The sequence below is a fragment of the Megalobrama amblycephala genome, linkage group LG4 (genome assembly GCF_018812025.1).
Source record: "Megalobrama amblycephala isolate DHTTF-2021 linkage group LG4, ASM1881202v1, whole genome shotgun sequence".
NCBI lineage: Eukaryota > Metazoa > Chordata > Actinopteri > Cypriniformes > Xenocyprididae > Megalobrama > Megalobrama amblycephala.
In genome coordinates, this window is record NC_063047.1 from 25,913,356 (window position 1) to 25,928,378 (window position 15,023).

At 37.1% G+C, this 15,023-nt stretch overlaps 1 protein-coding gene and 1 long non-coding RNA gene across 11 annotated transcripts in view; both read right to left on the minus strand.

Moving 5' to 3' along the window:
* Positions 1 to 7,614, minus strand: part of LOC125267189 — a 30,208-nt gene extending 22,594 nt beyond the window's left edge. The window contains exons 1-2 of one of the 2 annotated variants that reach the window (XR_007184633.1): positions 7,568 to 7,614; positions 2,398 to 2,703 (exon numbers count right to left, since the gene is read on the minus strand). This is a non-coding gene — a long non-coding RNA (uncharacterized LOC125267189). Of the gene's footprint in view, positions 1 to 2,397; positions 2,857 to 7,567 lie in introns of those variants that run through there. The other variant, XR_007184632.1, reaches the window with a different exon arrangement.
* Positions 7,615 to 11,609: 3,995 nt separating this feature from the next.
* fcho2 (FCH and mu domain containing endocytic adaptor 2) overlaps positions 11,610 to 15,023 on the minus strand; it is a 48,973-nt gene continuing 45,559 nt past the window's right edge. For all 9 annotated transcript variants that reach the window (XM_048188567.1, XM_048188566.1, XM_048188565.1 and 6 more), the window contains 3 exons: positions 14,799 to 14,863; positions 14,031 to 14,195; positions 11,610 to 13,856 (listed from right to left, as the gene is read on the minus strand). In XM_048188567.1, coding sequence (XP_048044524.1) covers positions 13,834 to 13,856; positions 14,031 to 14,195; positions 14,799 to 14,863 — 253 coding nt within the window. In that variant the 3' untranslated portion in view covers positions 11,610 to 13,833. The remainder of the gene's footprint in view (positions 13,857 to 14,030; positions 14,196 to 14,798; positions 14,864 to 15,023) is intronic.

A 15,023-nucleotide genomic window follows, 5' to 3' on the forward strand; every position in this document is an offset into this window, starting at 1 on the left:
AAAATGTTTTCATGTTTTTGAAAGAAGTCTTTTATGTTCACCAAGGTTGGATTTATTTGATCAAAGATATAGTGAAAACAGCAATATTGTGAAATAATACTACATTTTAAAAACTTTTTACAACTTACAAAACAACTTTACATTATAAAATGATTAAAAAAAGTTGTTTTAAAAAGTAATTTATTCCTGTGATGCAAAGCTGAATTTTCAGAATCATTACTCCAGTCTTCAGTGTCACATGATCCTTTTCATATTATTATCTTATTATTACCAAAACATTTCTTATTTGTTAGTGTTGTTTTCATTCAGTCGTACTGCTTAAAAGGAGGGGGGGGGGGGGGGGGTTACACACATCTTCTGCCAATCTCATGTTAATCTTGAGTACATAAAGAGTAACAATGTATCTTTCATATCTCTGAAAAGTCTTTAGTTTTGTCATATTTATAAAAGATAGATACATGGGCGGAGCATCAGTGCTGTTGGCGGAGCTAAAGAGTCACAAGCGTGCGCAGCTTCTGCATAGAGATCTCATGCTAGCTGCGACATCATTATAAATAAAAAGGGAACAAAAACGTTTGTGTTGTTTACATTATATGCACTTGTGCACAGACATCTGATGCAGCTTTACTCACCACCCACGATCTGCAAATCCAGCACCAAACTAGGACTTGTTTACAAAGTATTCGTCACCGTAATTCCGGGAACAAACAAACATAGGTGCACAACTCTGTTGCTGCCCCTTAAAACAAACTTCATCCTCTTTTCCCTTAACACTGGGTTCTTTTGGAAGCTGAAAAAGGTAATCTTTGTGATTCATTGTGAGGTGTAAAATAGTGTAATTTCTTTCTTACTTTGCAATCTAACGGTTATTTTTCTTAAATGAGACCGATGATGTATGCAGTTTTCAAAGGGTGCAGCCATTGTTGAAAAATCTCTCGGCTTCCGTATCCCGAACGAAACGCGTTGATGGGTGTGCTCTTGTTCAGGGTGATGTGTGTGCACACGCTTATCAGGGAGAAGTGCCTATACAAGGAATTCCGCTCTCTTTTGACGTCATACAGGACACACTCGAAAAAAACTCTCAGTACCGAAACCGTAAATAGTGTATTTTTCATACGTCCAACTTGTGTTTTGAAACTTTGGCCATGTTTAGCATGAGAATGCAACTCTTTAACAGTGTAAATAAGTCAGAATGCATGAAATAGCATTACACCCCCCTTTAATATTTTTGTGAAAACGTTTTTTTTTTTTCAGGATTTGTTGATTTAACATTCCTGTCACTTTTGATCAATTTAAAATCCATCTCTCATATGAATAAAACACATCATCAAGGATTATTATTGCCGCTTTCATAGACAGCAGTATGTATTTAACTTTTTTTTCTAGGACTTAATTTAAATGTCTATTTAAATGTCTGAAATATCTAAAAATAAACATTATGTGGTTGAAAACACTGAATATTTGTCATATAGCATTTGAAAAACGCTAAAAAGCACTGTTTCTGGATCAGTTTCTCCACCAGCCAAACATAAAAAGTACATTTGAATTAAGCAGTTTATCATGTGACGTGCTGAATGTTCTAATCACACCGGTGTGATCGTACAATAGTGTTGCCAAGTTCATGTTTTTTCCGCGGAACTGGGCTACTTTTACATTGTTGCCGCGGGTTGAAGCGACCCCAAATAACATGATATTTAGCCCCAGGGGAACCCTGCCAAATACGCTGATTTTACTGTGGGACCCCCATGAAACGCGATTAGGCTAGTTTTGAGTAGCTATTGGGCGGGTTTTGTTGTGAAAACCTGGCAACCCTCTGTTGTACACGTCAAAGGGTTAAAATCGATTGCGTTTCGGAGGTGGAGGGGGAACAAATTGGAACTGAGGGGGCACAAATCAGATCTGAGGGGGCAATGCCTCATTTTGCTCCCTCATGGTGCCGGGCCTGAAATTAAATATTTAAATATAAATATTTTTACCTGACCTATTTAATCTGACAGATCAGACTAAGACAAAAAATTTAATTACACTGTACAAAACAATCAGCCTAGCAAGATGAACACTGCAACAAGATTACATAGTAACATTAACACTAAAACACTCCAAAGTGATTTTCTCTAGTTGAGACACAAAATGGTGCCAGTTGCGTTCGTGTGAAACAAGAGAGCGAGTCCATGGAGTAATAGGTGAGACGTGAACGTGGCAGAAGTTTCAGTTACAGTCTGATATACAGAGTTGCCATGGATGACAGTGAATATTAGAAAATGTCACTGAATGCTGCAATTGCTCATTTGGAATCAACTAATCCATAGCGCCATGCTATGTGATTAGATATGATTATCTGCAATACAGGACACAAGCCTTAATATTTTTGGTGTGATCTGGAGCAAGCAATATTACCTCATCTTTGGCTGGCAGATAGTATAGCAGACACTGTGGGGGCTGCTCCATGGGAGTTAAAATGTCGCCATTTTCCATCATGGTCCCCGACCTTGTGACAAATTGCCCATGACGTGGCTCTGCTCGCCAGGCACGAAAGCCCATTCTCTCTCGCATCTCGCATTCCCTCCAACCTGCCTTTCTCCTGTTTGCCCATTGTTCCATCCTTTCACTGCTCTGAGCTCTCATGTACCGTTTCTCTTTTGCTCAGTATGGAGGAATAGTTTTTACGTGTCCATTCACCACTCTGATTTCGAACCAACGTTTCTAGAGACATAGACAGGATAGGAGGGGGAGAAAGACACAAGGAGAGAAACAAATTCTGCTGCTGAGTAACTGAAGGGAACCAATCACAATGATCACAATAATAATCCAGGCAGTAGATGGATAATTGTATCTGTCAGTCTGTAAACAAAATGAGACTAAATTAGTGACCAAACATTCACTCTTAGCATTATGGTTGCTTTGTGACATGATTTTAGCTATTTTATGCACCTTTCAAATAGTGAGAGCACTACAAATGTCCTCACTTGTCTGTTGTCTATACATTTCACTATATTTATGACTTAAAAACATTTGGGCAAAATACATGACAAGACATATAACTCCATCAGTCTCAAACAAACTGTGAATATTAAAGATTTAATGCCACAAAACCTGTAGTGTCAAATCCAGTGATTATTTCATTATCAAAAGCACTTGTTGTATCAAACTGGTACTTCCTGGAAGGAAACCATAATATCATAATAAATCTTACAAGATTGAGAAAATGCTTTTCAAATGGTTAGCAACCAGTTTAGTGTCTGAGGCTGAGGTTAGCTCTCTCTCTCTCTCTCTCTCTCTCTCTCTCTCTCTCTCTCACACACACACGTTTGTTTTTGTGAATTGTGGGGACATTCCATAGGCGTAATGGTTTTTATACTGTACAAACCGTATTTTCTATCACCCTACACTACCCCTACACCTAAACCTACCCATCACAGGAATCTGTGCACATTTTTACTTAAAAAAAAAAAAAAAAAATCATTCTATATGATTTATAAGCCTTTTGAAAAATGGGGACATGGGGTAATGTCCTCATAAGTTACCCTCTCCTTGTAATACTTATGTCATACCCATGTCATTATAATTGTGTCCTGATATGTCACAAACACACACACACACACACACACACACACACACACACCTTACTTAACAAATTAAATCTAAATGGGGTCATTCCATCGATTAACCCTAATCCACACCATAACCCTGACAGAACACTTTCTGCATTTTTACAATATCAAAAATTGTAGGCTATTTACTTTATTTTTATACTGTTTTCAAAAAATTAAGAAGGTTTTGTCAGATTCACTCGGGGGTGAAAACTTTTTGAATTTGAAGATCAAGATAATTTAATGTACTTAATTTGTTTTCTGGGAAACATGCAAGTATCTTCTGATTTCAAGAAAACAAGAAAAACTTGGACATCTTTATCCTGTTCAAAAGTTTTTACCCCCCCGAATCTTAATGCATCGTGTTTCCTTCTGGAGCATCAGTGAATGTTTGAACCTTTTTTAATAGTTATGTTTGAGTCCCTCAATTGTCCTCAATGTGAAAAGACGGATCTCAAAATCATACAGTCACTGCTGGAAAGGGTTCAAATATGCAAAATAAATTCTTGAAAACTGAAGAATCTGCAGGATTTTTCTGAAGAACATTGGGCAGTTTAACTGTTAAGGACAGACAAGGGACTCATGAACAACCATCACAAAAAAAAAAAAAAAAAAAAAAACAGTTGTAGATCGTCTAGATAATGACACACAGTATTAAGAATCAATGGTTCCCAAACTTTTGAACTGGGTTATGTGAATAAATTCAGCTTTTTTTTTGTCTTGTGGACTACATGTAAGCATCTTGTATGTAAAATATCTTACTCTAAATAAAAAATAACAAGCATGTACTAAATAAAAAATAACATGCATTTTGTATGATCTCTCTTATTTTGTTAAAATTATTCACATTTTCACAGATTCTGCAAGTGGTTCCGATACTTTTTCATGCAACTGTATATATACAGACGAGCAGATGAACCCAGACTATGAACGTATATTGAGTTAATCTGCTTGCGTGTACATAGTATGTCATCAATAAGGTGTTTACTGAATTTGGTCTTTTAATATCACTGTCTTTCTACATTAGTACTTAGCCTAAAACTTGTAAAAATGACTGGTGGACAATGGAGGAAAGCCTTTGCCCTCCAGGTGGGCATTCCTATAAGGGTGTGAAGTCACGTAAAAAGAAACTGAATAGGTTTACATGCATCCAAGGTCAAAAAAACACTTTAATATTCTCATAACATACAATGCGGCATCATCTCTTTTGTCACAGTGTATGAAACTCTCTAAACCCCTCCTTTCCGAGAGCCTACTCTGCTTTGTTTGGTCAGATGGCTCAGTCTGCTGTGATTGGTCTACCGCTTACAGTGCGTGTTGGAAACTAAACGGTCATTACTATATCAGAATTTCAACTCCGGAGGCTTCCTCAGCACTTGATATACAGTGATACGAACAGTAACGCTGGTTTTGGTTTTATCGTTGAGCCCTGCATGCAAAGTGGATTTGCTTTGGCAGTGCAGAAAACAGCGTCTTCTTGACATGTCGACAGCACGATCCAAACTCTTCCATGCCTCAACAACAACTTCGGTGATTGAAGGCTGTTCAAAGCAGACACTGTACGCGGGCAGCCAATGAAGATCATAGGCTGGCATTATGCAAATGTGTTAACAAGAAGTGAGACTAGAACTGCTGGGCACATATTTGTCCCCAAAACATAGTTACTCACAAACATATACTCAGCTATTTAAATGGGAACAAATCATAGACCTCTAGTGAGCAACAAGGAATCTATATGTTGCAGAGAAGCCTGAAGTACGTAATTTCACATACTGAAAGTCTACTGTGATTGCAGCTTTAGCTCACTTTTGGGGACAATATTGCTATAGCTAAGTAAACACACGTAAACCTCCACAAAATCAACAGAGTTCTTCCCATGTCCAGATTTATCTCCACAACTTGAGGACCCAATTCGCCATTGCAGCACCGGCGAGGCTCCATGGCTTCAATAATCACCTTAATGTGGCACCTAAAGAGCCTAGAATTAGTAGTGAAAGCATTACGAGATGCAGAGATGTCACTGGACAGATGACATGGTACTAAAACAAGGTTTCTATTAAAACATCTTTCATCATATGGATTCTAGAGGGTGAAATATGAGCGTCTGGAGAATTTGAAGGATTTCAGATGGTATGAAGCAAGCTCCTCGTGTACTGTTGTTTTGGGAGACCTACCAAAGTCTGAAGAGAGGGAGGAGCCGGCAGATGTGGACGGAGATCAAGAATGATATTAGGTGTGGTTAAGAGAGGAGGAAGAGAGAAAAGAGATGATACAGGAGGATAGATGTTCTCAGAATGGAGAAGAAAATAAACAGAATACAGTCAGTAGATGGGTGCGGGTGGAAATGTGGAAAGATGGAGAGAGAAAGAGAAGCCAAAGGATTAAAGAGGAGTAAATGAGGGGAACAGTGTGAGATGGAGGAGAAAAGCAAACACATTTTTAAGTTATGAAGGTCCAGCTAGTGTGTTTGCTCAGATGGTTTTGCTCATACTGAAGAGGGGGGCGTTGGATCAAAAGGCCATGTCATTCTGTAATGGAGCATAAACGTAAGTGATGCTGCTCCTGCTCTCTCCTTCTTTAATAACTCAACTCTATTACCCCACAGAGTCTCTGCAAAAACACAGCCTGTGACAACATCCAAAGAACATTTGAAATCAGTTAGCTAAAGAGACGAAAGACCCTCTCCTCTTTAACCTTCTATATAGAGCATAATATCTTTAATCTGGATCACTTTGAGACACATCGATTGGTGTTGATCTCAAATGGCGGGAGCCTATTTTGCATCACGGTAGTTTCTGACAAATACAGTAGCCATCAGATCAGGTGAAGCAGCCTACTACTACCGGTAAATTAATTTCAGTTGTGAGCAAGAGAGATGTTGACATATATTTTATATATACACTACCAGTCAAAAGTTTGGACACGGTAAGATTTTTAATGTTTTTAAAAGAAGTTTCGTCTGCTCACCAAAGCTGCATTTATTTAATTAAAAATACAGTAAAAACAGATATATTGTGAAATATTATTACAATTTAAAATAACTGTTTTCTATTTGAAAATATTTGAAAATGTAGTTTATTCTTGTGATGGCAAAGCTGAATTTTCAGCATCATTACTCCAGTCTTCAGTGTCACGTGATCCTTCAGAAATCATTCTAATATGCTGATTTGCTGCTCAAGAAACATTTATTATTATTATCAATGTTGAAAACAGTTGTGTACTTGTTTTTCCTTGATGAATAGAAAGTTCAAAAGAACAGCATTTATCTGAAATACAAAGCTTTTGTAACATTATACACTACCGTTCAAAAGTTTTGGGGTAAGTACGAATTTTTATTATTATTATTTTTTTTTAAATAAATTAAAGAAATTAATAGCCTATTTTTATTCAGCAAGGTTGCATTAAATCGATCAAAAGTGACAGTAAAGACATTTATAATGTTACAAAAGATTATATTTCAAATAAACACTTTCTTTTGAGCATCTCAACATAACACCGACTGTTACGTAACAGTCGGGATCATTAATATGTACGCCCCCAATATTTGCATATATGCCAGCCCATGTTCGAGCATTAGACAAGGAAAGGCTGTATTAACGTCTGGATCTGTGCACAGACAAGGTAAGCAAGCAAGAACAACAGCGAAAAATGGCAGATGGAGCAATAATAACTGACATGATCCATGATAGCATGATATTTTTAGTGATATTTGTAAATTGTCTATCTAAATGTTTCGTTAGCATGTTGCTAATGTACTGTTAAATGAGGTTAAAGTTACCATCGTTTCTTACTGTATTCACGGAGAAAAGAGTCGTCGCTATTTTCATTTTTAAACACTTGCAGTCTGTATAATGCATAAACATAACTTCATTCTTTATAAATCTCTCCAACAGTGTAGCATTAGCCGTTAGCCACAGAGCACAGCCTCAAACTCATAGAGAATCAAATGTAAACATCAAAATAAATACTTTACTCACATGATTCGATGTATGCACACAGCATGCTTGACGAACATCTTGTAAAGATCCATTTGAGGGTTATATTAGCTGTGTGAACTTTGTAAATGCGCTGTAATATAGTCGAGAGCTCGTGTGGCAGGGAGCATGCGATTTAAAGGGGCGGCGCGCTGAAAAAAATCATTGTATAGTTAATGATGCCCCAAAATAGGCAGTTAAAAAAATTAATTAAAAAAAATCTATGGGCTATTTTGAGCTGAAACTTCACAGACACATTCAGGAGACACCTTAGACTTATATTACATCTTGTGAAAAAGCATTCTTGGGCACCTTTAAATTGTAATAATATTTCACAATATCACTGTTTTTACTGTATTTTTATTAAATAAATGCAGCCTTGGTGAGCAGACGCAAGACGGTGTTCGATTCCAGGTTTTTTAGAGTCGACTCCTCGACTCCATTTACTGTACATCAAAACGGTCATAAATAAGCCGAGATGGCAGTCCTTACACACTTAATTTATTTTTCCCCGACGCGAAGCCTTAAAATCCCCTCATTAAAACAACACACGTTCAGCGAGACTGTCTAAATTAGTCCAATTTAGAGATGACTTGATGATAGGCTAGCATATCAACATTGCTAATTGCCGATACCTAATTTTACCGAGCGAAAAGTCGCGAAAAACATCTGTGGTCGAATATTATGTTAGAATTAAATAAACGAGAAGGCAGAGATTCTTTAATGAATTCATCTCATTATAATGGTCGGGGGATGGCGCTAAACGCACATGATTATTGTCTTTAAGTTAAGTGCTAGGACATTAGAGTTAAAGATGCTAAAATTAATACTATACATAAAAATGCATACAATAATGTACACTTATGAATGTGTTTATTATTGATGTGAGTTTTTTATTATTTTTATGTATGGTTAGTTTAATGAACACGGTTAACTATGGAAAATCAAATCTATATTTATTGCAATAATATAAGCTACCATCAATAAGCCTACTAAAGCTGACACGGAGGTATGTATAATTACAAATGTAACCCCTCTTGTCCAGGTCCTTCTCACCCTGCCCTACGCGGGTCTCGAACCTGGGTCTCCGGCATGGGAGTCGGACGCTCTAACAAGGAGGCTAAAGGCTGCAACCCCTAGCGTCAGTCGCTAGAGCATCTCTTAAGATCAGAGGAGTGAGGTTTACTCACACAGCAACTACTAGCTGGCCTCCGTTACACTCACCCCCCTAAACCTCACTCCCATCCGGGTCACGGCACCAATGTAACCCCTCTTGTCCAGGTCCCTCTCACCCCACCCTACGCGGGTCTCGAACCTGGGTCTCCGGCATGGGAGTCGGACGCTCTAACAAGGAGGCTAAAGGCTGCAACCCCTAGCGTCAGTCGCTAGAGCATCTCTTAAGATCAGAGGAGTGAGGTTTACTCGCACAGCAACTACTAGCTGGCCTCCGTTACACAAACTCACTATGACTGTTATCTATTTCTAAAGTAAGCTACATAAATGTATGTGACAAAGGTTCTGCGACAGCTTTCTGACGCGATTCGTCAGTGTCCGAATTCCTCGCTTCATTTCGTTCACTCCTTGCTTAGTGCACTTAACCATTATGCACTTCACTGCCATGCATTATGTAGGCTATGGATTCGAGAATCAGTAAACAAGTGAGCGATTCCGGACACACCAACAGAGTCGACACCGAGAGTCGATTCCTGTGCTGAAGTCGACCCCAACTCTGGGGCTATTCAGAGTCGAGGAAGCAACTCTTTTGGAGTCGACTCCCCATCACTAATTAAAAATCTTACCGTTTCCAAACTTTTGACTGGTAGTGTGTGTGTCTGTGTTATATACATTTAAATAAACAAGAAATTGGTATCGAACAACTTACATTTTACATGATTGCCAGTTCCATTGTCTATTTTTTTCTGCCACTGAAAAAAGCCAAACCATCGCTGAATTACCGATCACGAGTCTCATCACGACGACGTTCCTGATTTAAGGCCATTTCACACCAAAGTCGATAACTCTAAGGTTTTAATTATCGTTCTAATACTATAAGAATAGGGTCGACACCGCAGCTAACGATAACAACAACACAGAGGAAATATACCATTGGAATCATTTTCAAAATGTCTCCCCCGCCCGATTAATGATGAAACCATGAAACTTTTCAGCCAATCAGAATCCACCTCACTTTGAAGAGCTCGAGCATTTACCGCGACAGACTACATAACTGCTGCAAGAGTTTATGATAAACAGAACATAATTTTATCAGTAGACATGAAGGTTAATATAATTATTGTTATAGCTATTTTTATAGTTGTCCTTCTTGTTATGAAATAGCAATATTTTCTCATATGTGCGAGATGATCCATTAGCCAATTTAGTAAATAGCTAAAATAACGATGTGTAGCCTAGTAAACGGTAAAGCTATTTGCGCTACAAACCAGTGTGTGTTTATGAATATGATAACAAATTAAAACAATATGATAAGAAATACAGTTTGCAATATCAAGTTAACAGGTTGTTTTCATAAAGCTAAAATAACCTGTAAGTTTCGCACATTTAATTTACAATGTGCCCGTTCTTATGTTAAAAATAAGGTGGATACACTATTGCTGAATTTGGAACCGCATTCTAGCTTCCTAATCTTCCTATTCCTGCCATTGAAAGATAGTAAGAATAGTATGCAGTTCTGAAATCAGTATTGGTTTGTTTCTGAATGATTCAGTGTTTTGAACAAATTGGTTGATTGAATGATTCAACGCAAAGACACTGACAGACAGTCATTGTTGCCAACTACTGGTGTAAAGATGTAGCCTGCAGAAACAGTCACTGAAAAAAATATGTCTGGTACGCACAAATACAGATAAATGGAGTGGTACTATCATTGAAAAAAAAAAAACAGAGGACCGAAAATGACTTGTATACAGGTGTCTAAACAGCATTCAATTCAGATCAAGTAGTGTAATCAGAATTAAGCAGGTCTGATGTAGATGAAACTGTGAAGCGTGCAGAGGACTTTTTCGAAAGGGTTCATGAAGGGGTCTCCAACCCTGACACATACGTAAACACATAAAAGACACACATGAGGTGCGTAAGAAAGCCGAATGGCTAGCACATGTGGGTAAGTTTTATTTCACTTTGCAAGGAGCACTGGAAGTGCAGCAGATGTGTTCAGAAGCATGACTGTGTAAACATCAGAATGTTGAATTGCTTTATCGTTAAATCTATCCATACTAGAAATCAACCATCAAGTGCATGAAAAATGCACAAATACGTGGAAACAAGTCCAAAATGATAAGTAACAGTCTACAAATCAGTAGGCTACTATAATCTGTGTCTGTAGCACTCAGTTATCAGTATAGATACATGCTCTGGGTGGACAAACTGAAAATGTATTTAGTACTAAAAGTATTAAGACGGTTTTCAAGAGGGTAATGTGTAAAGTTATTTTTGGGGGAATGTTGTACAAATTGTGACCGCGCACTTCTGATTTCAACTTCAGGCTTCAATTTAGTTAAACAGCTGGATTTTTAATCCTTCAATATTAATTGGAAAGATTAGTGCACATAGGAGAAAAAAAATCCAACAATTAAGTCCAATCATCACAGACCAACATTTCTCTAAAATGACTCGGATGAAAGGTATGCCACAAGTTAGTTATTTTCTTCACTGTGCAATCATGACAAAATTACGTATAATTGGTTGAAAATTGAACTGAAATGTTGTTGAAGAAAATTTCTGAATAGATATACAAACGGAAAAAAACAACACAGACAAGCTAGCTTTCTGTAGTATTTCTTATATTTGTATAGATTTATATATTACACATTTATTACTGACACAGAGCGTCATAAAGCAGAGAAACATGGCAGAAATATTTGTAAAAATTTACATTAGGTGAGGAAAAAAAAAAAAAAGAAAAATCACAAATGTTTTAACATGCCATTGGATGTGGACATAAAAAGAAGGAAATAAAAAAGACTTATTTTTAAATGTTTAAAAATGACTTGAACGTGATGACGTGATGGCTGTAGAGGCAGCAAGAACCAGCTCGCTAACTACACATTTAGTTCATATTCACTTGTTTCACTAGTTCATAAAGCCTGGACTATAGAAGCCAATATTGTATTTGGATGCTACATTGACCTGGATGTTCACCAGTTGATTTCTGCCTCTGTAATGACACCAACACCACATTTCATACTGAAAACAAATGAATTAAAATCACAAATATTTTTTAAAAATGTACATAAAGACAGTGAGGATTCTGAATCTTTACTCTGTTACTTCACAAAACTGTTAGGCTGCTATCAAAGAGCTAAAAAGTTTCTGGTGAAAACAAGACGTAATTCTAAAGAACGCCACCGTTTTCAGATTCATGAAGATCCTTCATTGTTGGCATTTAGTGTTTAGTGTTTTTCATTTTAAGGTACAAATGGTGTCTGCTATGGCTGGGATCGGGGTAGCCCTTGGAGACGTGGTCCTCCACGGAGGACAAGGCAAATAGCCCTTGTATGGGGGACAGACCCCCTTAAAGCACTGCGAATGCTCACCACTGGCTTCCAGCACAAATTGACGGTACTAAAATGATGGTGAACTGCTGTGGTACAAAACGAATGAAATATCTAACATTAAAAGAATTAAAATCATTTAATTTTGTGCTTTGATCTGTATTTGGCAAACTTGCTCAAAGCAATTAGCTCGTCTGAGCCATAACTTTAAGAAACAAACGAATTCAGGTTATTATTAACACAAAACACTCAAAAACAGACGTGACGGCACATTTGGTGAAAACATATACAGAGTGTCCCTTAAAATTACATTTACCTAAAAATTTGGTAGTCTGTTGATAATAAACTACACTGAAAAGTGTGTATGTTCATAAAATGAAATATAATCTTAATATTCAAAACATTTTGGTCTGTTTATCAACAAGGATCCCTCCAAATACTCCAAAAAATCAGTTTTTGTAATTAGAATCATCTCACAGTGAATTTTTTCGCAGGGTATTTTGGTATCATTTCTGCACAGATTTCCACATATGCCATCTATAAGGCCTGAGTTTATAGCAAATATTTGGATGATGTCTATAACGGGAACAGCGCACGCTTTGCAGTGAACTGATTGAAGGATAAAGGATAAAGTTTAGGCAGTGTTTTCCCTTCAGTATCCCATTAGGAAGCATAAAGAACTGAACTGGCACTTCAAAAAGGAAGAGGAAAGGTCGTAATCTAAAAAAAATGGGGAGAACATAGGTTCTTTTAGACTTAAACATGCAATTTTTCTTGTACAATAATTTTAAGTAACCGAAAAGAGGCACTAAGGTCAGTGTATACGTTTCCTTTTGCTGTTAAGCAAGACACACAACTAACCAGTAGGTTCTCTTATGTTAAAGTGAAAATGGCACTAAACTTTAAAAACAATCCATAAATGTAATTTTGAAAGCTTATAACTTCATTGCACATTCATAATGAAAAAAAAAGCAACTGAAAGAAAAAAATAAAACTAAAGACAATAGAAATTAGGGGAAAACAATCTGAATTTAGCAGATGGATGTGCAATGCTCAGCTATGAAAAAGACCATGGCATTCTGGACAAGAAGTAAGGCTTTCTTGTGAGCATGAAGTGATCTATTGCTGAGGCATTTTCTCTCGTCTCTCCTTTTTTTCCTTGTTTTTTTTTTTTCCTCCTTTTGTTCTCCTCATTGTCATTGTGACTAACTGACATTGTGAATACAAACGGAGAAATTAATGCTCAACAAATTTCCAGAAAGATTGTTAGTGCAGTTTTTTTTGTCCTTTTTTGTTTAGATATGCTGAATGTTTATACACATATAAATCATATTACAAATTGTTAACTATACATATCAAAATAACAAACACTACCGTTCTGACTTTATAAAAGTCTGAATAGATCAAAAAGTATCAAAGATTAATGATTTCATTCACCAGTATCCTGACATTCCTTCTTCTTTCTTTTCTTTTTTTTTTATTTTTCTTTGTACACAGTGTTTGATACTCAGTGCTACGTTAGCGTGTAGTATAAAAATCTCGAGTCTCCAGAAAGGTGCTTCACTGGAACTGGGTCGTTCAGAGAGGAACGGAGAGAGGAAACAGAAGCATGAGAGGTCTTCACTCAGACAGTCCTCTTTTTCCACCCCCTCTATCGATCCTCCATAAATATCATTGAGAACCAGTGAATTAATGAATGAACAGAAATTAACCTCCAGATTCCCTGCGTTTGAGAGCGGACAGGCCTCTGCTCAGATCTCAGCAGTCAGCCATATAGCGGCCTGTGAATGTACACAAACACATATTGACATTTTATCTCCTGTCAACTCTTGATTGAAAAGTCATGCATGTGTTGAGACTGTATTGAGATTTCAAATCTCATTATGAAGTCAAATCAGAAAATCTTCTGGTGATATTGTATCTGGTGCTTTAGTGAAGTCCAAAATCATTCTTACCAGTGGCGAATCTCTTCTTATTGAGGGAGAGCCGGTAACCGGAGCCAACTAGTTCCATATCCACACCAGACAGAGTGCTGCCCTCGCTGAAGAACTGAACAGCCAGGGTGGCCGGGATGGATGGACCATCAGACAGCTCAAACTTTGCCCTCAAAGTACCAGAGCCTGACACATATACACACACACACACACAGTCAACACTGAAGTACTCCGGGCCAAAATACTTTTCAGTCTTTACAAGATAATATAGAAAATGACACTGTGACATCTGTGGAATAAATAACAGCTTTCTAAAAATAGATAGAGACCATTTTCCAATTCATTTTTAATTTATTACAAGCTCAGGATTTGCAATTGAATTCAATGGGGGTTATACACCACAAACTTCCATATTCTGTAAAACAGGTCGCATTGCATCCGGTTCGTGCGCTTCGTTAAATATAGAGCCGTTTTACTCAATATACTTTCAAAGGAGCGGGCAAAGATGAGCATAACCGATGTCCGTCGATGTGCAGATTGATATCTAAACGAGGATGTTTTTGCAGCTTAGTTTCAGAAATCATTTTGATGTTTTTTTTATGTTTATATTGTACATTGTTTATATTATACATGGTACAATGAACTTTTATTTCAAATGATCACTGAAAATATTATTTTATATGATATTACCCTTTTAAAAAGAGCCATGTACACATAAAGATGCTACTTTAACAATGATATGAAGCAGTGAATCAAAATCTTTTTTGACAGTGGTGTATTTGTGCTTACCTTCATTTTCAGACTTGTCAGAGATGTCACTCAGTTTCCATAATGACTTACACTGTTCTGCATTCCTAATTAAAACACAGTAACAATCAAATAGTTAAACTGAGCTGTGTAAGTGACCTAGATTATGCATACACTACCATTTGGCAATTTGGGGGTCAGTAAAAGTTTTAGAAATGTAAAAGAAATGACTATATTTATTCAGCAATGATGCATTAAATTGATCAG